At 46.9% G+C, this 23,969-nt stretch overlaps 1 protein-coding gene across 13 annotated transcripts in view; it reads left to right on the top strand.

Annotated features, from left to right (window-relative positions):
* The window catches only part of TLE1 (TLE family member 1, transcriptional corepressor), a 98,883-nt gene that overhangs the window by 62,925 nt on the left and 11,989 nt on the right, over window positions 1-23,969 (top strand). For 5 of the 13 annotated variants that reach the window (XM_062208468.1, XM_062208473.1, XM_062208466.1 and 2 more), the window contains 6 exons: window positions 4,578-4,631; window positions 5,125-5,277; window positions 7,016-7,160; window positions 7,756-7,857; window positions 8,195-8,385; window positions 10,773-10,849. In XM_062208468.1, the coding sequence (XP_062064452.1) occupies window positions 4,578-4,631; window positions 5,125-5,277; window positions 7,016-7,160; window positions 7,756-7,857; window positions 8,195-8,385; window positions 10,773-10,849 (722 nt within the window). The remainder of the gene's footprint in view (window positions 1-4,577; window positions 4,632-5,124; window positions 5,278-7,015; window positions 7,161-7,755; window positions 7,858-8,194; window positions 8,386-10,772; window positions 10,850-23,969) is intronic. The other 8 variants (XM_062208472.1, XM_062208474.1, XM_062208469.1 and 5 more) reach the window with 3 other exon arrangements.

Raw genomic sequence — 23,969 nt, 5'->3', positions numbered from 1 at the left:
AAATAAATTCTAAAAAGGAAAAAAAAAAGAATCAATATCTAAGTAGAATGCTGAATTGGGCCACTTGCCTGTTGCCCGTGGAAGAAGAGGTATCTACCAAGCAGTAGTAGAGGTAACAACTATGCATGTAGTGTGGACAGCTAAATATGAGGTCTCTGTCTTCTGTGGGCTCATTCAAGCCCATGACTAACAGCAGGTAACATTTTTTCCATCAACAACTCGAGTCAGTGCCAGGTACTTGTGCTTCTATATGAGTTGTTCCATTTAACTCTTAAGATAGCCTGATGAGTTTGACACCATCATTTCTATACTGTTGCATGGAGCTTCTAAGTGACTTGTGGTAGGTCATAGTTAGTAGAGCCTGGAGGCAGCCCTGCCCCAAAATCCATGCTAAGATTGAATCCATGCTAAGATTTTTTTCTTTTCTTAATTAGTTATTTGAGAGACAGTGATTGATAGTGATGGAGGAGTGGAGGGAAAAGGGAGGCAGAGATGGAGAGAGAGAGGTGTCCTATCTGCTGGTTCATTCCCCGGATGCCCACAAGGCTGGGGACTCCATCCAGGTCTCCCATTTGGGTGGAAGGAACCCTGTTAGCAGTCCTGGAGGGGAGGGCTGTTGCCAGAATGAGTTTCGTGGGTTCTTTTCCTCAGCTTAGTATAGAAATAGAAAGCCGAGAAACAGTATGCAAAGAAGCAGATAATTTTATTTGATTGATAGGCGACAGAAAAAGCATCTGGTCCAAGAGGAGAGCAGGCAGAGTGCCCAAACGTGACAGTGGCTTTCAGGAAGTGCCCAGGGTTTTTAAGATATTTCTGTTTTCACTGGGTCATTCTATGAGGGTGCCCATTGGACAGGGGTTTTACATATGGTATGTTAATTGACTTTGGGCTCTGGATATGGTGGGGTATCTCTTGGAGACAGCCCATCTCATTAGGGGCTCAGCTCCCTCCCTCTGCTAGCTCTGGGTGGGAGATTGCAACTAACTTGAAAGCATGATTTATTTTATTTATTTTTAAAAAATATTTATTTTATTTATTTGAAAGAGTTACAGAGAGAGATAGAGACAGAGAGAGAGGTCTTCCATCCGCTAGTTCACTCCTCAGATGGCTGCAACGGCCGGATCTGCACCAGTCCAAAGCCAGGGGCCAGGAGCTTCTTCCAGGTCTCCCATGGGATGCAGGGGCCCAAGGACTTAGGCCATCTTCCACTGCTTTCCCAGGCCATAGCAGAAAGCTGGATTGGAAAAGGAGCAGCTGGGACTAGCACCGGTGCCCATATAGGATGCCAGCGCTTCGGGCCGGGGCTTTTACCCGCTGTGCCACAGCGCCGGCCTAGAAGGCATGATTTAAAACCACAGGATCGTACATGCAGCACAAGAAGCTATTAGTGAGCGAGATGCCAGCTAGTCTGGAAACAAGCTTTACAGGCACAGCTGACAGCCTGTTTGTGAGGGACATTCTACCTAAATCTGAGGGGCCCACAGACCTTCAACCACACTGGATGGCCTCAAACTCCACCGCTGGAGTCAGGAACCAGAGGTGGGGATCAGCCCCAGGTACTCCACTGTGGGATGGGAGTGCCCTAAGAAGCATGTTTCACCAGGCAAAATGGCAGCTCCCATGCTGCTGTTCTTGATCCCAGAGAATCAGAATTTTGCCAGAGATACTGAAATTAGCCCGCGCTTTGTGTGATGGTTTAGTGTCATACTAAAAAAAGCTAAGTTGTTTGTTCTCCTCACCCCAACCTAAGCCTTTTTAGCACATATCCTTCCTGTCTGTTGCCCAGAGCTGATGTCCTATGCACGTACTTTCATTTGTAAGATTAAATGCTCATGAGCAAGTCCATGGCATGCAGCAATTTGGGAATTTACTGACAACACAGTTCTAAATTGTTCTCCTTGAAGTTCATGTGTATCCTAGGTTATTTAGCAGTGAACAATCTGAAATCCATAGTTGGCCTATGATTTTATAACTTGCTTGTACCAGGTCTGTCAAATTGCATAACCGATTGGGGACTATGTATTTTGAGTATGTTGGAGAAACTTGGACACAAGCCTTATTCCTTAGATCTTCGATGTTGGGAGATAACTGCACAATTGTCCAGTGCACAGCTAAGATTTAATTTAGAGAAGACTTAAGACTCAATTCAGGGTTCCATTGTAACAAAGTATTGTTGATTACTTTTTTGCCAGTTTAGTCTATACAGACTGTGGTAATATTTTTACTTTTTTTCTTTCCTGAAAGGAAATCCTTTGTTTATATTGTTACGCTACCACCCCTATCACCTGAGAGCATTTGTGCTTTTTTGAAAGAAAACAGATTTTCTTCTTTATTACATAAAACTATTTGTTTCAAATGGAATTTTGGCTTCCTCAGGCTTCCTCATTGGTTGTAATTTTATGTTGTTACTAGTGAATTGCTAGTGTCTAACAATGACTAAAGTATATTTTTTCCCCTAAAGATTTATTTATTTATTTGAAAGGCAAGGTTACAGAGAAGGAGGGAGAGACAGAGAGTGAGATCTTCCATCCGTTGGTTCATGCCCAAAATGGCCACATCAACTGGGGCTGGGCCAGGCTGAAGCCAGGAGCTTTATCCAGGTCTCCTGCATGAGTACAGGGGCCCAAGAACTTGAGCCCTCCTCAGCTGCTTTCCCAGGCACATTAGCAGGGAACTGAATCAGAAGTGGAGTAGCCAGGACTCAAACAGGCACCCACATGGGATACCGGTGCTGCAGGCAGTGTTTAATCTGCTGCAACACAGCGCCGGTCCCTGAAGTATATCTTTTAACAGTATTAAAGAAAGTAGATTGGGTCTCACATATGTAGTACTCTGTATATAGTTACAAAAAGATGTTTATGACTTGAATTTAGAGTTCAGGATAAACTTTCTAGTCTGGATTTGCGGGCCCACAGAAGGCCAATGTATGTGAATAATACCAATATTTGTATGTTCTAATTACTTTTCTAACAAAGATTTGTTTTGGGGGCTGGCGTTTTGGTGCAGCAGGTTAATCAGTGATGCTGGAAACTCATATAGAAGTTCAGGTTGAGTCTCAGCTGTGATCCTGCTCCCTGCTAATGTGTCCAAGAAGGCATGGGAAGGAGGCCCAAGGACCTGGGCCCTTGCCACCCGTGTGGAGACCGGGATGGAGCTTTTGACTCCTGGCTTTGGCCTGGCCCAGACCTGACTGTTGTGATCATCTGGGGAGTGAACCAGCAGGTGAAAAAGACCTCTCTTTCTCTGCCTCTCCATGTTTCTTTGTCACTGTGCCTTTTAAATCAAGTAGTCAATCTTTTTAAGAAAGATTTATTATTTGAAAGGCAGAGTGACAGAGGGTGGGCATTGAGGTGAGAGGGCAAGGTCCTTCATCCACTGGTTTACTCTCTAAATGCCCATTACAGCTGAGGCTAGGGCAAGGCCAAAGCCAGGAGCCAGGAGCTCCACCCAAGTCTCCTACATGAGTGGCAGGAACCTAAATACTGGGCCATCTCCTGTTGCTTTTCCAGGCATATTAACAGGAAACTTAATTGGAAATGCAGAGTAGTTGGAACTTGAACCAGGCACTCCTACATGGAACGTGGATATCTGATGTGGCGGCTAAACCTGCTGCACTATAACACCCACCCCTGTTTGCACATTCTTCATTGATCATGATATCAGAAAACATTAAATCATGCCCAAGGGACCTAGTTCTTAAGAATTTGGTCCCCTTGAGAAGTCCCATGTTTCTGTATGCCTGTTGTTTTGCTTTGCACTAAAGGACATAAGACCTTTTGACTGGGAAAATAACTTTTCCAGTCTGCTTCATCCTTAATGGAGGAGCCATTAGATCATTAAATCAAACAGCTTTTCTGATTTTTTTCAGTGCAACTTGTAGTTTCCTCTGATTTTATGGCTTTATGAACAGACAGTAAGAACCCTGTTGCAGTAATGCGAGTGACCTCCAAATATTGCCATCTATCTCCCTTCTGTCTCTCCTAGATTATTCTAAGCTGATTGCCAAAGAGGTTTATCCTTCTCATGAGGTTAGATCTTGATTCCATATTCTGTCCAGCAGCTAGCTTTATTGTTTTTAATTTTCTTTCTTTCTTTTTAAAATATAACTAGTAACCCCACAGGAAAATGGTTTACATAAATTTGTCTTTGCAGTTATGGCTTGTCTTTGAGTACCAGATTGGCTAGCTGTTTTCAGAGGTGTGACACATGTAAAACACAATGTCAAGAAATAATGTACTTAATTTGAAATCAAATGGAAAAACAGGTGTATGGGTTTCAGATTGTATGAGTGATTTCAGATTATTGGTGGATTTGGCTGTTGCAAACATTTGTTGAGCCTTTATAGTGTGCCAACTGTTTGCACTTTGCAATGCCCTGTGAGCAGGCAGGTTCTTTTTGGATAGCAGGCTTCCTACTGTAACTGAATTCCTGCGTGGGGTGAAAGCCACCCACAGGCAAGTCCCAAGTAATTATTTTAGCCTCTCTGCTACCAAAAAGTATAGCACAAATTGTAACTAGATCTCTCACCCATTCTTAGTCTTTGCTAAATGACTTTAAAATTCCTTTTTCCCTCCCAGGACAGTGATGGTGACAAAAGTGATGACAACTTAGTTGTGGATGTGTCTAATGAGGTAACCACTCTTTTCATCAAACTTTATCTATAAAATGACTGAATAGCATTGTGAGAAAATTCAAGTAGTGAATGAGTCGTGGAGAGCCTGTGATTGTTCATGTATGAAGTTATATCAGTCTAACTGACATGAGATTTTATCTCCTTTTTTAAAAAAAGAATAAAAATAAAAACCATTTCCCTAGCCAACTTAGATTCTTGGTGTGGGTGTTTGGCTCTTCTTTCCTTCTAGTACCCTTTAGGGAAAGTTTGGGAGCCTGCAGAGGGACATGATGGCTTGTGGGGTTGTTTTCTGCGTGGTGTCTTCCTGGAGTGTTTGCTGACACCCTCATGTTCACTGTAACCACAATGTTGGGCGTGTCGTACACACCAAACTGGAGGACTTTGAGCATTCCCCTCCACTTTGGAGAATCAGTGTAGAAGTGGAGAGTGTGCGGGATCATGTCTGTCTATCATAAGCTAACTCATGACAACTTTTGATGATACTTCTTGAGGACCCTTCCTCTCCCCGAGCAAGTCCTGCCCATTCACCCAGGGAAAATGGAATTGACAAAAACCGCCTGCTAAAGAAAGATGCCTCAAGTAGCCCAGCATCCACGGCCTCCTCCGGAAGCTCCACTTCTTTGAAATCCAAAGAAATGAGCTTGGTAGGTAGCAAGGACTAACCCTTGCCTGCTCTCCCGTGTGCTTTTCTTATACAAGGTGAATCTGATGTAAATATGGGGGTTTGCCGCTTGAGGTTTTCATCTTTAAGTCTGTAAAAGTGGAAGTCCTCCTACTTGCCGTTACTCCTGTCCGTCCAGTGTGTGCTTTTCCCTTCTCCATTGTCTCTTTTATACCATGATGGGAGTGGATGACAGGCTTGTATGGTCATTGCCTCCTTTATTCTAGGAATATGTCCTTGGCACAAAGTCTCTGTTACTTCTCGATTGGCAAATAGTTCAGATGTCCTAGGTCCTAAGAAGCTCTTGTTTTGTTAAGCTCATTATTTACCTGTGGATCCTGCCCTGAGAGTAAAAACTCTCAGAATGATGATGAACATACCCTGCGAAAGCCTGGAACTGGGGGTGGGCTGGGTAGGGGTGCATCAGAGCCTGTTTGTGCAATCATTCATTCAGCCAACTTTGTGGGATAAATACTACATGCTGTCATTGACATGTGGAAGCAAAAGTTGATCTCAAAGAAGTAGACAATAGAAGAGTGATTAGCAGAGCCTGAGCAGGATGGGGATGTGGGGGGAGAGAGGGGGATGGGATGGTTAAAGGATACAAGGGTACAGTTGGGTAGGAGGAATAACTTCTAATGTTCCGTAGCACAGTGGGATAATTATGGTTGGCAACAATTAAGTGAATAATTCAGATTAGCTAATAGAGGATGTTGAATGTTCTCAACACAAAGAAATGCTATTTTTGTGTGGCCACAGATATGCCAGTCACCCTGACTTCATCTTTGCATACTGTATATTTGTACTGCAATGCCACACTGCATCCCATAAATGTGTGCAATCATTATGTGTCAGTTAAATGAGCAGGCTCTGTAGAGTGCATCATCTCTGAGCTCTCACGATAATACTCCCTAACCAGCAGCCTTGCTGCTGTAGCACCATTATCCTGGTTCAGTAATGGGGAGGAGTGACTGTGTACCTTGCCAAGATCTACAGCCAGAGAGCTATCATCTCTGTGGCCCATGCTGTCACCCATAGAACTGCTTTGACTGTTGATTTTTTTGAACATAAAATAATCTTCAATGGGCTGTGTGTTGATGGATGAGAAAGGCTGAGAGGCACCCAAAAGGTGCCCTGTGACCCTCTCGAAGTCCTCTGGCTGCTGTTGAGTCCCTCATTTGTCCTGGTGGGTCCAAGTAGGGCAGAGCGGGATGACACTTAACTGTGAGGGGATCGTCTCTGTAGGTCTCTGAGCTGCTGGTTTGCTTCTCATACAACGGCCCTGCTGTCTCTGATCATTAGCGCCAATTCCAGGGCTCCCTAAAGGTGAGATTAGGAAAGAGGCCTTCCCCAGAGACATTCCTGGCAGCCAGGATGCATGTTTCCAAGCACTGGGAGCCGTTCTTTGGGTGGTCATCCTCCTGACTTGGCACAGACCCAAAGTCCACACGCCTGATGGAAAATACTTTCTAAAATAAAATCTGCGGGGGAAGAAGTATGGTCATGTTTTGTGTCTCTTGTTCGAGTTTTAATTCTGGCAGGAAGAGGAAAGGTCAACATTTCCCGCTCACAAGTTAATGCTGTCAACATTGTGCGGATTTATGAAAATTGGCCGAGGGAGTAGCTAGAAGGTGCCCAGTGTCCCAGCTGCTGTTGTGATAAATTGTGTAATATGGCTTGGATTAAAAATAATACTCATTTAATTTGTTTAATGATACCAGCATGAAAAAGCCAGCACGCCTGTTCTGAAATCCAGCACGCCGACGCCACGGAGCGACATGCCAACGCCGGGCACCAGCGCCACTCCAGGACTCCGTCCAGGCCTTGGCAAGCCTCCAGCCATGGAGCCCCTTGTCAACCAAGCGGGTAGAGCGTTGCCTCTTCTTATGCTGGGTTTAGTTTCTCCCTCTCCTGGCTTGGTTTCGTTGTTGTCTGTTAATCTCTGGAGGCCGTGTCCCCACAAATAGAAAAGGCACTTAGGGCCACCTTCATTCCCATGTCTGAAAATGGTAAGAAATGCTTGTCCTTGGTCTTGTGCAGAGGCACCCTGGTTGGTCTCTGGTGGTTTGCTCTCAGATTTCCTTTGTCTTCCAAGAAGTCCAAATTGGAGAGACATCAGTAATGTTTCTGATAATTATTCTGAACAGAAGCTCCTTACCAAGCTCTCATTAAATGTCTGACTTTGCTGATAATAACTACAACAGCCAGTGTGTCTGGCCCATGTGTATTCCTGCTGACAGCACTGGCTGCTTTTGCATTTGGTGCATCCTGCAGAGGCTCCTGGGTATCTCCTGTCTTAGAAGCAGAGAGGGCTTTGCTGAGACTTGTAGCCCATGAATGAACCTGTCACTTTGAACTCCGTCTTCCTCACTGGGAAAGGAAGAAAGCAACAGGCTGGCCCAAAAGAAAACAGGCACCAGGATATGCCTCCTAAACCCTGCTTTGGTTTACATAAATGCAGGATTTGGTTTTCATTTGGAATTGGTACCAGGGAATGGAAAGTTCGGACTGAAGGAGAAATCTTGGATTTTATCGAGAAAATCTTCTTTTGAGATTAAGTCAGGTAAACACTTAGTGCCTGTGGCTTGGTTTGCCCTCTGTAAATTGGGTGCAATAATGCTGCTTAATTCCCCTGGTTCCCCTCTGGGGCCACATACACCAATGAGAAAATGTGTGGGTTGTGCATCCTGTCCCCGGGTGTCTTGTCTTTGCTGGAGGTGAATTCGACCCTGGGGAAAATGGACCCAGTGTGTAAATTGGAGGTGATTTCCCCCTCTCAGAGGCCATTCCTCTTGCTCCTTTTCCCTAATGAATGACACTGACAAATGACACTGGAATCTCAGGGCAGGATCCACCACAGTAGGACCCTTGAGTCACACGTAGCTTTTGTTTCCTTTCAGCAGCCGGTTTGAGGACGCCCCTGGCGGTGCCTGGCCCGTACCCTGCTCCCTTCGGGATGGTGCCCCATGCTGGCATGAACGGCGAGCTGACCAGCCCCGGGGCGGCTTACGCCAGTTTACACAACATGTCTCCACAGATGAGTGCTGCAGCCGCCGCGGCCGCTGTGGTGGCCTACGGGCGCTCCCCCATGGTAGGCTGCTGTGGGGTGCCATGGGTGGGTTGGACCAGCTGTTTGCTTCCCTGAGCATGCCCAGGCCCAGGCTGCACACATGCTCCAGGGGCAGGTGCCGTGGCACCACACACCTTACGAACAAAGCCACCCAGTGTTGCAGCTTCATGCCTGGGCTGTCCCCTTGTCAAGCCGACATCTCATGCTGCTTTGTTGAGTTGGGCCCAAACATCTTTTGTTTTTCTGTTTTTGTGTGGATGAAAAAACAGCCGTGTTTAGCTCCTTCAGTAGTTTGAGGGACATCTGGTTTTCTCCCACCAAAGCTGGTTTTTTTATTCAAAGGCGATGAAATGACTCAAGTGGCTCACAGAAGCCTTTTACATTTGTTGTCTTGAGCTGTTTTTTTTTTTTTTTTTTTCCTTCCTCATTTTAAACCTTCGGAGAAAATATTTGAGAAGCCACAGCTTTCTCTTCTCATGCCTGTATTGTATTATACTTTAAACTCCGTAAAGTGGCTTACATTTGAGAAGTGCTCTCTGGACAACAGATGGAAAGACAGACAGACTGTGAAACCACAGGGGGCCCGAGGGGTGGGCCTTCCCTTGTCTTCCTTCTGCCACAGTGCACCTGGCCCAATTTTTGACCAAGAAGTTACAAAACCACATTTGAAGAGTAAAATTGTGTAATCATTGATTGCATCAGGTAAAGAGACTGTGTTATCACCCTCAGTCCTGTTTCTCTTGACTATTTGAAATATGTTGCAGATTATTCTCTCCTTTTGCTTCTTCAAACAGCATTACCACTGATAGTTTAAGGTCCTATTAAAGTTCATTGTTTTCGGCCGGCGCCGCGGCTCACTAGGCTAATCCTCCGCCTTGCGGTGCCGGCACACCGGGTTCTAGTCCCGGTCGGGGCACCGGATTCTGTCCCGGTTGCCCCGCTTCCGGGCCAGCTCTCTGCTGTGGCCAGGGAGTGCAGTGGAGGATGGGCCCTGCACCCCATGGGAGACCAGGATAAGCACCTGGCTCCTGCCATCGGATCAGTGTGGTGCGCCGGCCGCAGCGCGCCTACCGCGGCGGCCATTGGAGGGTGAACCAACGGCAAAAGGAAGACCTTTCTCTCTGTCTCTCTCTCTCACTGTCCACTCTGCCTGTCAAAAAAAAAAAAAAAAAAAAGTTCATTGTTTTTCCCTTGTGTTGTACTTATGGGAAAGACTGTGCACTGTAGGGTAGAGAAGTCAGAGTAAGATAGGCTTGAGGACCCACATACTGGCAGGAAGGTGCACAAAACGGGAATCCAGAAGAAAAAGGAGAGGGTGGGGATCTGTGTATGAGTCCATGAGCACTGGCTTAGATCAGGATGTTTGTCCTGGAGCTATATGGAGGCTTTTAAAAAAACGTATTTAAAAAACAGGTGTTGATAGTGATAAATGCAATACTTATACATTGTAATTGGTCACAGTGCAGTGTTTTAAAACACACAGGGTGAACCAAACCAAGCAACTAGACTTTCCATTTCCTTCACCAGCTGTTTGTCTTCCAATTCTTGTACACTATGTGACGCATTACTGTGAACTACTGTCACACCACTAGGCTGAGGACTAATATGACATGTTATTTCCATCTGGCTGTGTTTCAGCACCCAGTATTTAAGACATTTTTAATGATCAGAACTAGGGGAAGCTACTGGCACTTAGGGGGTCGAGACCTTCAATGTTCATCACATCAAGGCAGCCTCAGGAGAGAAAAAACAGGCTGGCCCTGGGTATCTGTGGTGCCATACTTGAGAAATCACTTGGACTTTTTTTCCTTTTTTTGAAAGACAGAGGGAGAGACAGAAAAATCTTCTATCTGCTGGTTCACTCCTCAAATGGCTGAAACGGCTGGGGCTTGGCCAGAGTGAGGCCAGGAACCTAGAATTCCAACTGGGTCTCCCATGTGGGTGACAGGGACCGAAGCACTTGGGTCATCCTCTGCTGTCTTCCCAGGCTGTTAGCAGGGAGCTGGATCCAAAGGGAGCAGCCAGGACTCCAGCTGGCACTGTGATGTGCGATGCTGGTGTCTCACTTGGCAGCTTGACTGACAGCAGCCTGAGCTAGCCCCTAGACCACATATTGTTCTCTCTACTTACTTAGGCAAAGCAGAACATCTTCACCCTGACGTGGGGAGCTGGTTCTCAGCACACACATAGATCACACACTTCTTTGCCTCCCCCAGAAGATGTGTATCTTGTAGTATTTAGGGCTGTTTATGTTACTTCTGTTTTTTTTTTTTTTTAAACGCTAGGACACATTACCGTTCTGGTTCATATTTCCGGTGTATGAGTTTCTAATGACAAGCCTTTATTGATGTTCCCAGAATGCCTGCTCTGCACAGATCGAGTCAGGCCTGCCTTGTTTTTGTTTCCAGGTTGGCTTTGATCCGCCCCCTCACATGAGAGTCCCCACCATCCCTCCAAACCTGGCAGGAATCCCCGGGGGAAAACCGTAAGTACCTCTGGGCCTGACTTGTCTTTGGTTTCAAAGGCAGCGTCTCAGTCGTGGGGGTTGGCAGACCAGAATCCCAGAGGGAGCATGAGCTTGGGCGTTTCCAAGGAGATGCTGGTGGCTTTTCCTGAGTCGGGTTAGCTCTTTCTATAAATAGGCAGCGTGGAGGTGTCCTACCTCTGTCGGCTCACAGCAGGTGATCTTGTGCGTTCAGGTATTGAGAAAGAAGCTGCTGGACAAGAGGTCCAGGAGAGGAAAGGGCTGGCGGTGGGGGGGCCTCCTTGCCTGACCTTGCATCAGAGAGTGGCTCTGCCTGCCAGGTGGCTGGAGGGTGGCCACCAGGGATGTTCAGAGCTGTGCTCTGGGCAGTGAGTTGTCACAAACTGTTCAAATGGTGGAGATCTGATTGTGTCATCCTGGTACCTGGGCTCAGTGCCACCTTTTCCTTGTTTTGGTGGAAATGAGTTGTTTAAAGGGTGGATTCTACTGGCTGCCAGCCTCCCAGGTTGACCCTGCGTATTGTTTCGGTAGTGTTTTACACCCTGAGAAGTTTCGAGCTATCAAAAGCAAAATGGCTTTGTGGGGAAGCAGCACAGTTGGATTAGAGGGCACACAAGCATTCAGAATTTGACAAAAACCCAGTTGGTTATTCTTCCTGGGTCACTTTAAAAAATCATTTGCTTTTCTATAATTTGAGGAATTAGAAGCTTGATTTCAAAGAATTCCTAAAAGTCTCAGACATTATATAAAGCAAATTTGAAATAGAGGGTCTGTTTCATCTTTTCCTAAGATAGAAAATGGCAGAAGGCTTTTTCGAATGTTCTTGACTTTCTAAATTGAGGTACTGATGGTGCACGTCGTAGGTCCATAGCGTATCTTTGTCATACCCCAGGCCTTCATGAGGTTGCTTCCAGCTTTTGTCTGTGTGTCACTTTGGGTATCACATTAGTGTATTAGGTGACATCTAGACATCTAGACCCAGTGGAGAGCAGCATTGGCGTCAGGGACAGTGTTGCTAAATATTCACTTATCTAATGGGTCTCTTCCAGTCATGTGCTTGTGAGGTACTACTTAGGCACTATAGATGTTTTCTTGGGAATGGCTTCTACTTCCTGCCTGGGGTATCCTGAGGGCATGTACAGGTATTGTTTTATCTGTGGTTGCATTGTAGCTGTTGTGTGCTCTCCTGATTGATGACAGATAATGAGCAAATAGGAAAGTCACAGTAAGAAGCAATATTAATAGTAACTGATACTTCTTTTGGGGAACAACAGGCAAAACCAGCTATGTTTAGCTGACCTTTACGGAGAGCTGGTTCAAGAGCCAGAGGTTTGGCGTTCTGTCTGACCATCAGGAGCCCAACTCAAGGGTGATGTGGGGAACAGTCGGGAAGTGGTGGACAGAGCAGTGGATTACACTGTTGGTGTAGAAGGCTGGTGTGTATTAGCAGGGAGCTGGATCAGAAGTGGAGCAGCCAGGACTTGAATTGGTGCCCATATGGGATACCAGTGTTGCAGTGACGGCTTTACCCACTGTGCTGCAGCATCCATCCCGGTCCATTCATTTTTATGAGAGGACTTCTCATTTTTATGAGAAAAGTGATATTGCCTGAGGCAATGCTTCTCAAACCACTGATGGTTTTCCCATCAAAGATCAATTCTTCTGAAATGTACAATAAACATGCCCTGATTTTTGTTTTTGGCTTTTTTTTTTTTTTTACAACGTTAAGTTTTTAAGGGCTTGTCTTTCTGACTGCTCATGTCCCTACAGACTGTGCAGCCCTGTGTCCGGGTAAGGGGAACAGGTGGAGGTCACACATGTTTGGGCAGGGCGAGTAGAAGGCGGGAAGGCTGTCTGTAGCCTTGGAGTGGGAACAGTGTGGCAGTTTTTGCAGATGCTCAGCGTGCCCCAGTGAAGAGGTGTGACTGGGGTTAAACTTGTGATAAGCACTGTAGCAGCAGAGCAGTGGGTGGCAGGCAGACACGGAAAGAAGTGACCAAAACTAGGCTGAGTGAGACTTGTTGGGGTGAGGCACATGCAGGAGGAAATGAATGCATCAGCACCCCAGGGGCAGGAGGGGTGGCCACTGCACGTAGCGGCGACGGCATGCATGGTGCACAGAGCGAGAGCAAGCATGAGGATTTATATGCAGGATGACGAGTGCTTCCTAAGAGGATTAGAGCCAGGAAAGTTCAGTTGGGGCTGGTGGTACCTTGAAGTCTCCTTAATATAAAGTCCCCTTGGTATAAAGGGACTATCGTTTATGTCTGCTTCGGTAGCCTCGCCAAGCAGCTCTGCCACTGACCACAAGTGCCTGGACATGAGCACCCACTGCTGTCCCCAGCAGTGTGTTTTCTGTGGCTCTGTGAATGCTCTACCAGCCTGGAGCTGAAATCTGTCTCTCAGGAGTTCTTACCATCCATCTTGGTTCCTTCCCACCCCAGACCCCACAGCATGCTGCTCGTCCATCATCCCCTGGGCAGCTCTTAAGCTATTCAGAGACCTTCCTTCACCACAAGGCTTCTCTCTGGTTGAATCTGTCCATTGTGTTGGCCCTATGTTGTGGGGCAGGAGGCCAGGTTCCCACATCACCTGCTCACTGTGATCTAGATGGTCGCTTGCCTGCCATCCTCTGCCCCGCAGAGCTCACTGAGACCTACAGCCTAGGCATGTGGAGGAGGGGAGCCACAGCCTATAATGATCTGTAGAGAAGGTAAACTTCTTTGCAGGAAATAGATACTCAAAGAAATGGCCGGAGCAGACAGCTTATATACTGTTCTCTGCCAGCTACAGGGAGGGCACCTTCTTGTGGGAAATTTTATGACTTGTGCTTATGCAGAAAACCCCCCACATCTCTCATTTCTCAAATGTCTTCAGTGCAAAACCATCTACACGCCAAAGGGGCATATCAGCAGTGATTGTGGGGAAAACACATCCTGAACTCCTTTTTAGGACAGCATTAGTCAAATAATCACACAAATAAATACGTACTTTAAGAGTAGACATGAGAGCTACGGCAGAGAAATACTGTTCTGTGAAAGCATGTGATGGGGAGGGACAGTGGAAGGCTGATTCTGTTGGAGAGGGTCAGGGATTGCCTGCAGAAGTGTTTTCAGAGCTGCATTAACCTACTAGGGCAAAGGGTGATGGGGCCAGCATGTGCAAAGGTCCTGTGGCTGCATTTTCTTTTCTTTTTTTGACAGGCAAAGTTAGACAGTGAGAGAGAGAGAGAGAGAGAGAGAGAGAGAGAGAAAGGTCTTCCTTTCGTTGGTTTACCCTCCAAATGGCCACCACGGCCGGCGTGCAGTGCCGATCCGAAGCCAGGAGCCAGGTGCTTCCTGCTGGTCTCCCATGCGGGTGCGGGGCCCAAGCACTTGGGCTATCCTACACTGCCTTCCCGGGCCACAGCAGAGAGCTGGACTGGAAGAGGAGCAACCGGGACGGAACCGGCGCCCCAACCGGGACTAGAACCCAGAGTGCTGGCGCTGCAGGCGGAGTATTAGCCTAGTGAGCCGCGGCACCGGCCTGCACTTTCTTTTTAAAATCACAGTGGAACAGAACAGCGTGACTTACCCTGCCACCATTTCACACTCTTGTTTCTGGTGTTACACTTGTGTAAGGTCTTAATGAGGTTTCCCTGCTCATTTTCCCTCTCATACACCAGTCTCTCTTCATTTCCCTGTCATTGTTAAAGGCATTGTCCTTGTTCGCCCTGACGTCTGGGACCAAACTTTGACTCAGATTCTTTGTTGTTTAATTCCCATTTTGTAATCAGTCTTATTTGCTGAACTTCTTGCCTTTTTAATTTATTTTTAATTAATTTCATTTTTTGAAAGGCAGAGTGATTTACTGATGATTGATTGATTGATTGATTTGCATCTCCTGGTTTACTTCCTGAATGCCCACAACAACCAGGGCTCAGCTAGCTGAAGCCAGGAATCCAGAACTCAGTCTAGGTCTTCCATGTGCATGGCAGGGACCCAAGTACTTAAAGGATCAGCTGCTGCTTCCAAAGGTTCACAATCCCTGGAAGCTGGATTGGAAGCGGAATAGCCAGGACTCTAACCAAGCACTGTGGTATGGAATGTGGGCATCCCAAATAGGAGTTTAACCACTGCACTACCTACCCTTACCCCCAATTCCTTGCCTTTTTAATACCCACTTTGCCAGTAAGATCCTAGTTGAACTTTTATCTCCCTTTTCCCCACTCCAGTCACATCACGGTCAGTTTATTCTCATTAGAATAATGCTGTGGCCTAGTGGGTTAAGCCATGGCCTGCAACTCCAACATCCCATGTGGGAGCCAGTTCTTGTCCTGGCTGCTCCATTTCTGATCCAGCTCCCTACCAGTGCTCCTGGGAAAGCAGCGGAAGATGACCCAACTGCTTGGGCCCCTGCACCCAGAATGTTCTGGCTCCTAGCTTCATCCTGGGCCAGCCCTGGCTGTTGGGGCCATCTGGGGGGTGAACCAGCAATTGGAAGACTTGTCTGTCTGTCTGTCTGTCCCTCTCTCTATAACTCTTTCAAATAAATAAATACATCTTTGGGAAAAGAAAGCACTTGCCAGCCAGATCCATCTCTCACTCGAGATCTTCACACTTTCATCATGACCGATGTGATGTTCAAGATCCACTGTGACTGTGCCCGAGCCTGCTCTTCCAGCCTCTTGTCCCGTGTGTTTACATCCTGTGCTGACCGCAAAGGATGACGCTCTACTCTCTGACTGCTGCTGCTTCTGTCTGGGGCACCTTCCCATTTCACCTGTCTTCACCTCTTCCCGTTGAGGGATTTTTTTGTCCTTCAGAGCCCTCTCTCATGGCCGCCTTGTGAGTGAAGCTCTGCAGATGCCTGCCTGTCTACGCCGTCTCTCCAGGATCATCTTGTAATGCCTGTGCTACTTTCTCACAGATTGCCTGGGAATTGTCATCGTGCATATGTGTCTCGTTCCTCTGCCTTCTTCCCCAGCAGAGCTGTGGTTTCTGATCTGCCCTTGTCCCCTGGAGCAGAGACACCCAGTAAACAAGTGCTGGGCTGAACAGGGGGAAGACGGGTCCCCGTGACTCATCCTCTTCAAAAGGAGGCTCATATTTTTGCATCTTGAGTTAAGTAGTGTTGGTTTATAAGAACTCACTCTTTGTTTTCAAGCCCTCAAGGCTAGATTTAATTGGTATTGTTCAGTCAGCTTAACTTGAATTCAGTTTTAATTTTAGGAAATGTATTCCCCTGAGCTCTGTGGAGAGCACCGGTAGAGAAATGTGGGAGTTCAGTGTAGATGTTTCTCTGGCCCCAGAGCACTTCTGCCTGCCCCAGGACATCTGGGGGCTGTTCTCTGCTTGCCTTGGATCATAGCACCTAGAGGTCAGTAATAACTCAGACTAATAATAGTTTGGCTGAAGATTCTAGGTTAGTTCCAGGTTTCTTCACCCTGTGTTTTAATGCCAGACATGTAATTCAGAAACCTTCTACCCACTTGTTTAGTGTTTAAATAAATCTTTAAAGTACCTTTTTGTATTTAGAGCCTAAAGGGAAAAGAAAATCTTAACCGCATTTGGGATAAAATTGCCTCTTAGGAAAACATGTTCTGCAGCGGTGACTGGAAACCATCCCAGGCTTCTGGCCAAGAGGCCGCTTCATGGCCGGGGCTCCCCCTTCTTTCCGCCTTTTCTGTCCCTGGTCTTTCATCCTGTCCAGATTCCCCGGCTGGTTTAATTAGTGGGTTTGGAAATGAATGCAGCCCCCCTTTTTACGTAGTAGGATGAATTAGTCAGGGTTCTCTAGAGAAACGGCCAGTCAGGTGCAGGAGCCTGAGGGATCAGTTCACTTCTTACAAAGACTGAGAAGTCCCCCGGTCTACCATCTACAAGCTGAAGGCCCAGGAAGGCTGGTCATGTGGCTCTATCTGAATCCAAGGCCTGAGGACCAGGAGTGGCCACCACGTCCAGAGAGTAGGAGACGTTGGTATCTCAGTCAGGCAAACAGCAACCTTGCACCTTCCTCCACCTTTTTAATGCTTAGGCCCTCGGGATGGGATGATGCTCATCATTGAGGGGCAGATCTTCTTACTACATCCGCTGATTCAAATTCTTTAACACTCTCTTAAATATACCTAGGAACAGTGTTTCAGCAGCTATCTGGGCACCCCTTAGCTCAGTCAAGTTGACCTATGGAAATAACCATCACAATGGTATCTGGGAGCTTGCTTGTTTGTTTGCACCATTAGTTGCTGAAAACATCAGGCCTACTCAATGCCTCATTATGCCTTGTGGCTTTTAGTTTAATTTTTTTTAACAGAGATTTATTTATTTATTGAAAAGGCCGAGTTACAGAGAGGCAGAGAGAGAGAGAGAGGTCTTCCATCTACTGGTTCACTCTGCAATGGCCGGAGCTGGGCCAATTTGAAGCCAGGAGCCTCTTCCAGGTCTCCCAAATGGGTGCAGGGGCCCAAGGACTTGGGCCATCCTCCAGTGCTTTCCCAGGCCATAGCAGAGAGCTGGATTGGGAGTGGAGCAGCCAGGACTTGAAGCAGCACTCATATGCGATGCCAGCACTGAAGGCGGTGGCTTTACCCACTACACCACAATGCCAGCTCCCTTTAGTTTAACCTTTGTTTTTCTGCCCTTTGATGTGTAAATAACTTCTTGAGATGATATTGAGATATGAGGCCTTTTGCTTTTTTTTTTTTTTTTTTGACAGGCAGAGTGGACAGTGAGAGAGAGAGAGACAGAGAGAAAGGTCTTCCTTTACTGTTGGTTCAACCTCCAATGGCCACCGCCGCGCGCTGTGGCCGGTGCACCACGCTGATCCAAAGCCAGGACCCAGGTGCTTCTCCTGGTCTCCCATGGGGTGCAGGGCCCAAGCACTTGGGCCATCCTCCACTGCACTCCCAGGCCACAGCAGAGAGCTGGCCTGGAAGAGAGGCAACCAGGACAGAATCCGGCGCTTCGACCAGGACTAGAACCCGGTGTGCCGGCGCCGCAAGGCGGAGGATTAGCCTAGTGAGCCGCGGCGCCGGCCGCCTTTTACTTTTGATGTCAGTTATGTTAATCTATGTTATCTCTCCTTTTACCACTTCTCCCTCTTCATCTCTTCAGAAATGACTGTCAGTGGATAAAATGTAAATGTTCTTAGTATATTTGTTGCCTGGATCATGCTCAAGTTTGTCTGTACCAGGTGGTTTTTTGCTGGAATTTTTGAATTGAGCTTTGAAACAGCCGTCTTGTACTTTTTTTCCAGGAGTCTCTCATTTAGTACCTGAGTATTGCATCTTGTTCCTGCCCTAGCATGAGTAGAAATTTGGAAATTTGTGACTGATAAAGGAAGGCTTTCATACTTGCCTTTTATAAAAAGGAAGAATGTGTTCAACCAAATAAGGAAACAAAAGTCTCCCTTGCCACTGCTTTGAAGTCCTCTACTTGTAATTTTTTTTTTTTTTAAGATTTATTTGTATAATTGAAAGGTAGAGTTACAGAGAGAGGAGGAGAGACAGAGGGATCTTCCACCTACTGGTTCACTCCCCAAATGACCTCAATGGCCAGGGCTATGGTAGGCCAAAGTCAGGAGCCAAGAACTATATCTGGGTCTCCCATGTAGGTGGCAGGGACCCAGGTATTTGGGCCATCTTCCTCCGCTTTTCCCAGGCATGTTAGCAGGGAGCTGGATTGGAAATGGAGCAGCTGGGACTCAAACAGGTGCCTGTGGTGTGACAGGCTGTCGCTTAACTGGCTGCACCACAATGCCAAGCACAATCTGCTTGTAATTTAGTTGTTAACAAAGTCCTCTGTTGATGTCAAAATGTGAAATCCTTCCAAATGAGGTAGGAATCATACTCTCATCTGCCTATGTGCTGTTTGGGAAGACACTGGGATGCTAAACTGGAAAAAATCTTAACAGTAGTAAACAGCTTTTTAGATATATGGGTTAGGTTTGCAGACTCTAAAAAAAATGTTAAAAGTAAGCTTTATTATTCTATTTGCAGAGGGAGATTTTACACACCAACAGATGGTAAAATATGAGAGAAGTTTTAAAAGTTAGTGGAAAAATGGAATCAAGAGGTAAATTTATTCTGATGCAAACAGTTTTGAAATTCATAATATACCTTTTTCCATGAACTTTTTGAAGACTCCCATGTTCACCAAAGGACCAGTTTTCTTCTGAAAGAATAAAGCTTCTGATTTTTTTTGTGACTCCCATATCACTATTTTTTTTTTTTTTTTTAAACAGGCAGAGTGGATAGTGAGAGAGAGAGAGACAGAAAGAAAGGTCTTCCTTTTGGCCGTTGGTTCACCCTCCAATGGCTCCTGCGGCCAGCGCATCATGTTGATCCGAAGCCAGGAGCCAGGTGTCTCCTGGTCTCCAATGCGGGTGCAGGGCCCAAGCACTTGGGCCATCCTCCACTGCCTTCCTGGGCCATAGCAGAGAGCTGGCCTGGAAGAGGTGCAACCGGGATAGAATCCGGCGCTCCGACCGGGACTAGAACCCGGTGTGCTGGCGCCTCAAGGCGGAGGATTAGCCTGTTAAGCCACGGCGCCGGCCCCCATATCACTATTTACCCCAGCTACTACCACTCTTAGTTTTCAGGCTATGAGTATCCTGCAAAAATCAGACTTTCTACAATTCTCATCAATCTTAGGAGGAACTATGTGTCCCAGCTCTCAAGGTCCCCTGTGCCCTGGTTTCTTGACTCTGGGCTATGTCATGAACCACAGTGATCACTGTTGACCAGCCTGATGCTGCGTGTGTGTAATGTGGTTTGCTCCATCATGATGGTCCCGCATTGTTACTGTCCAGGCAGTAACATCAAGTGGTAACATGGAGGCCAAGGTGAAAGTTAAGAGTGCCACTTTGTGCTGTTTCCCTGACCTGGAGTGTGGGCTCTAGTGCTTAGTAGCTGGGTGGTCGTGGGCCAGTTATCTCCTGTGCCTCATTCCCTTGTGAGCTACCTCCTAGGATGTGAGCTCCAGTGATGTGATAACAAAAGGTTACATATATATTGCATTTTACAACTTCCTTGGAACACTTCCCCGTGTTGCTTCATTTACCCCATACCTCAGCTGTGCTGTCCATTGGCTAAATTTTGTCAGGGAACATTGTAAAAAATAGGGAAGTAAGACCCAAATAAATCCAATAGGGTACGTACATCTTAGTGTGATTAAATGGAAACTTTACCCAGTGTCTCTTCACTTTTTGTACTGTTTGGGTCTTACCTTACGGTACCCAGGCACAGGATGGAGATTGTTTCATGCAGCCTGGGATTGCTTCTGCCACTGCGTGCTTTGGGGTAGGGTCTGGCATCTGCTGGACTGAACTGGCTGAGGAGAAGCCATGGGTTTCACTCTGCTACCATGGTTGCTTTTGTTGTAGTATAAATCAGTCGCTAGGGACTGCCTTTTCCTCTTGTTGATGCCATCTCCTAGCGACTCTCAGTGCCACCGCTACATATTCCTTTGTAGAGATTGGCTAGCGGAAGCCAGACGGTGAGAGGACTGCCCACCTTCTTTTTTAGCTTGCGACTCTTCGTGTCTCCGTTTATAGGTAATTAGGTAATGGTAGCTGAGATGTTCTGACCCATTGATCAAGTGCCAGCTGTATGCCGGCTGGCGAGGTCATTTCACCAGTCCCCATAGCACTTGGGGAGGGCAAAGGCAGTGTGATGAATTCTAAGGCAGAGATTCCTAGGAAGAGCTGGGACCCTGGAGGAGAAGTGTCCTTTCTGGGCAGTGGATGGAAGGCAGAGCAGGAGGTGGAAGCAGCTTGTGTTTGAGAAGGAAGTAGTGCTGTTCTCAGCATGGAGGAACAGTGTGTGTGCCCCTTGGAGATGTGACAGTGTGATCTTGTAGGAGGATAGCCTCCTGTCCCTTGTGTCCAGGAGTTTTGAGTCACATCAAATAAGATTTCCTGACACTGCTGGTGCTGTGGCATAGTGGACTAAGCCTCTGCTTGTGGCACTGGCATCCCATATGGGCACCAGTTCATATCCTGGCTCCACTTCCAATCCAACTCCATGGTGATGCACCTAGGAAAGCAGTGGAAGATGGCGTAAGTGCTTGGGTCCCTGCAGCCATGTGGGAAACTTGGAAGAAGCCCCTGGCTCCTAACTTTGGATTTGCCCAGCTCTGGCCATTGCAGCCATTTGGGGAGTAAACCAGGGGGTGCAAGACCTTTTTTCTCTCTGTCTCTCCATCTCTCCATCTTATCTCTGCCTGTCAAATAAATCAATAAAACATTTATTAATAAAAAAGGACGTCCTGACACTGAATTGTAAAGGGGCCCATGGACCCCACAGAGCTTGAAGGCTTCTGAGAGGATTGGATATTTTGGTGCAGCTTGTCCCAGCCAGACATTTCACATCTTGGCTGCAGCCCTTATCCCCGGGCTTTGTGGTTCTTTGTGACTGTTTACTTGGTTCTGCCACACAGTTTCTAGCTATTTCCAGCAAACCAGTCCCTCTGTAAACACCTGTTTTCCTCTGGTCGCAGAACATAGCATTGTTTTATTCACAGAAGCCAGGCTGCCAGGAAGAGCAACTTGCTTCTAGGGACATAGTCTCGCTCCCCAGTCCGCCACTGCTGCAAGGAGTCCCAGTGGGGCTGCTTCCCTTTTACTTCCTTTGCCTCTGCTCTGGTGCCCAGTAAATAAGGAGTCCATTGCTCTGAATGAGGTTTGCTTTCATTCAAAAAAATTTTTTAAAGATTTATTTAACAGGCAGAATTAGAGAATGACAAAGAAAAAGAGAGAGATAGGAGCCAGGAACTCCATCTGGATCTCCTTTGTGGGTTTAGGGGTCCAGCCACTCTCACCATCTTCTGCTGCCCTTCCCAGATGCATTAGCAGGGAGCTGGATTAGAAGTGGAGCAGCCCAGACTCAAATAGGCACTCACGGGATGCCAGGGTCGCAGGTGGTAACTTAACTTGCTGTGCCACAACTCTGGCCTCTTCATTAAGTTTTTAAAGAAGTCCAGTGGGCTTTCTTCTTTTCAGTGCTACAAAATTTGAGAATTAGAGATGTTTCTGATTGTTTGATTCTAGAAGCAGAGTTTGGGCTAGACACTGTTCCGAGGCCTTCTCAGATTGAGGAGCTGTTTTTGCTGTATAGCCCTTAGCAAGGAGTCCAAGGACTCATTCCTTCTGCCCCAGCCCTACCCAAATGTCTTTCTTTTCTCTGGACTTAGGTTCAAGGCTTGCCAAGTGCCATCTCCCCCACCCTTACTTTATGCATGATGAATTGTGGGCTTTCCTTGCCCAGCCATGAGCTCCTACTGCCTTTATTCCCGCTCTGCGTCTTCCTCCCTTTTGACAGTTGCACACTTACCACTGGTTGAGATTAGAGCCCTTGATTCAGGGTCCTCACTTTCTGTTTCTTAAGAGTCATAGTACTTTACAATGATGGTGTCATTTCCTGAAGACTTGCTGCCAGTGTCAGGTTCTCTATTAAGTGTTTTGTAGCTGGTATCTATTTTAATCTTCACAACAGCTTTCTGTTTTATTATAAGGTGACCCTTACATTATTATTATTTCTGTCTAATGGATCAAGAAACAGACACGTAATAAATCTCTGACTGACCGGTTAGTAAGACCATAGCTCGTGTAGCTGGTGAGCCTGGACTCCACATCTGAGGTCCGGTTTTTAAAAATTAATTGAATTGAGAGACAGAGAATATTCACCCACTGACTTACTCCCCAAAAATGTCTGCAATGGCCAATACCAGGTGAGGCCAAAGCTAGGAGGCAGTAAGTCAAACCAGGTCTTAGACGTGGTAGGAACCCCATCACTTGAACAATTTCTGCTGCCTCCCAGGATCTGCATTAGCAGAAAGCTGGAGACAGAACCCAGAGCCTGGGATTATGCCGAGGTACTCCACTGTGGGACATGGGCATCTTAACTGCTAGGCCAGATGCCCACCCACTGAGTTCCATTTAACACTGGAGTCGAGGCTCTAGACTTGGCTGTGGACCTAATCTGATGTGTGAATTGGTTTGGAGCCACCCCTTTAACTTTCCTAACTTTCTAAACTTTAAAAATGGAGATCTGATATGTGACACCATAACATACAGGAACCGTGTTGCTAGCTCAGCAGCTTCACCAAGGACACCCACCTGCCTAACCAGGCCTGGATCAAGGAACGGAGCAGGACCTTTGCCCCAGAAGATCCACTTGTGTCCTTCTAGTCACTGAGAGCAGCCAGCACTCTGACTCATCATCAGTACCTCAGATGAATTTTCCTTATGTTTGAGCTTCTGCAGAGCAGTCATACCGTATATGAGGGTACTTTAGAATGTTAGTGGGAAAATAGAATCAAAATGTTTTGTGTGTAAAAGAGTTTGAAACTCATGCACAATGTCTTTTTTTTTTTTTTTTTTAAACAGGCAGAGTTAGACAGTGAGAGAGAGAGACAGAGAGAAAGGTCTTCCTTTTTCTGTTGGTTCACCCCCCAAGTGGCCGCTGCGGCCAGCGCACTGCACCGATCCGAAGCCAGGAGCCAGGTGCTTCCTCCTGGTCTCCCATGTGGGTGCAGGGCCCAAGGACCTGGGCCATCCTCCACTGCACTCCCGGGCCACAGCAGAGAGCTGGACTGGAAGAGGAGCAACCGGGACAGAATCTGGCACCCCGACTTGGACTAGAACCCGGGGTGCCGGCGCCGCAGGCGGAGGATTAGCCTAATGAGCCGCAGCGCCGGCCAACAATGTGTTATTAATATACATTGTTCATGAACATTTTGAAGACTTTTCATGTGCATAGATTTCAGAATATTTTAATAACAAGTTTATGTTACTTTTTTGTTGTTTATTTGAAAAGCAGAGAGAGGGTGAGAGAGAGAGAGAGGGAAGGAGGGAGAGGTCAGTAGAGAAGGTAAGTTTCCTTCTGAAATCATGATGTCCAGCTATCAATGTGGCCCTTTCTTGAAGAAGCACTGAATGACTACTTCGAATGGGTCTCATTTGCTCCTCTTGTTTCCTTCTTGTCCCTCCCTATCCCATCCTGGTTTGTTGCTTTGATTGGGTTCCCAGCGCTGCAGGCAGCGCCTGCTTCCCCCAGGCCCTCTGTGACTGATGTATTAACATCCATATGGGTTTCCCCCAGGGTTGACAATGTTCACAGCTTCGGGCAGCGGCTGCTCACACT

The sequence above is a fragment of the Lepus europaeus genome, chromosome 12 (assembly GCF_033115175.1).
Source record: "Lepus europaeus isolate LE1 chromosome 12, mLepTim1.pri, whole genome shotgun sequence".
Classification (NCBI taxonomy): Eukaryota; Metazoa; Chordata; class Mammalia; order Lagomorpha; family Leporidae; genus Lepus; species Lepus europaeus.
This window is presented reverse-complemented; position numbering and strand designations above follow the sequence as displayed.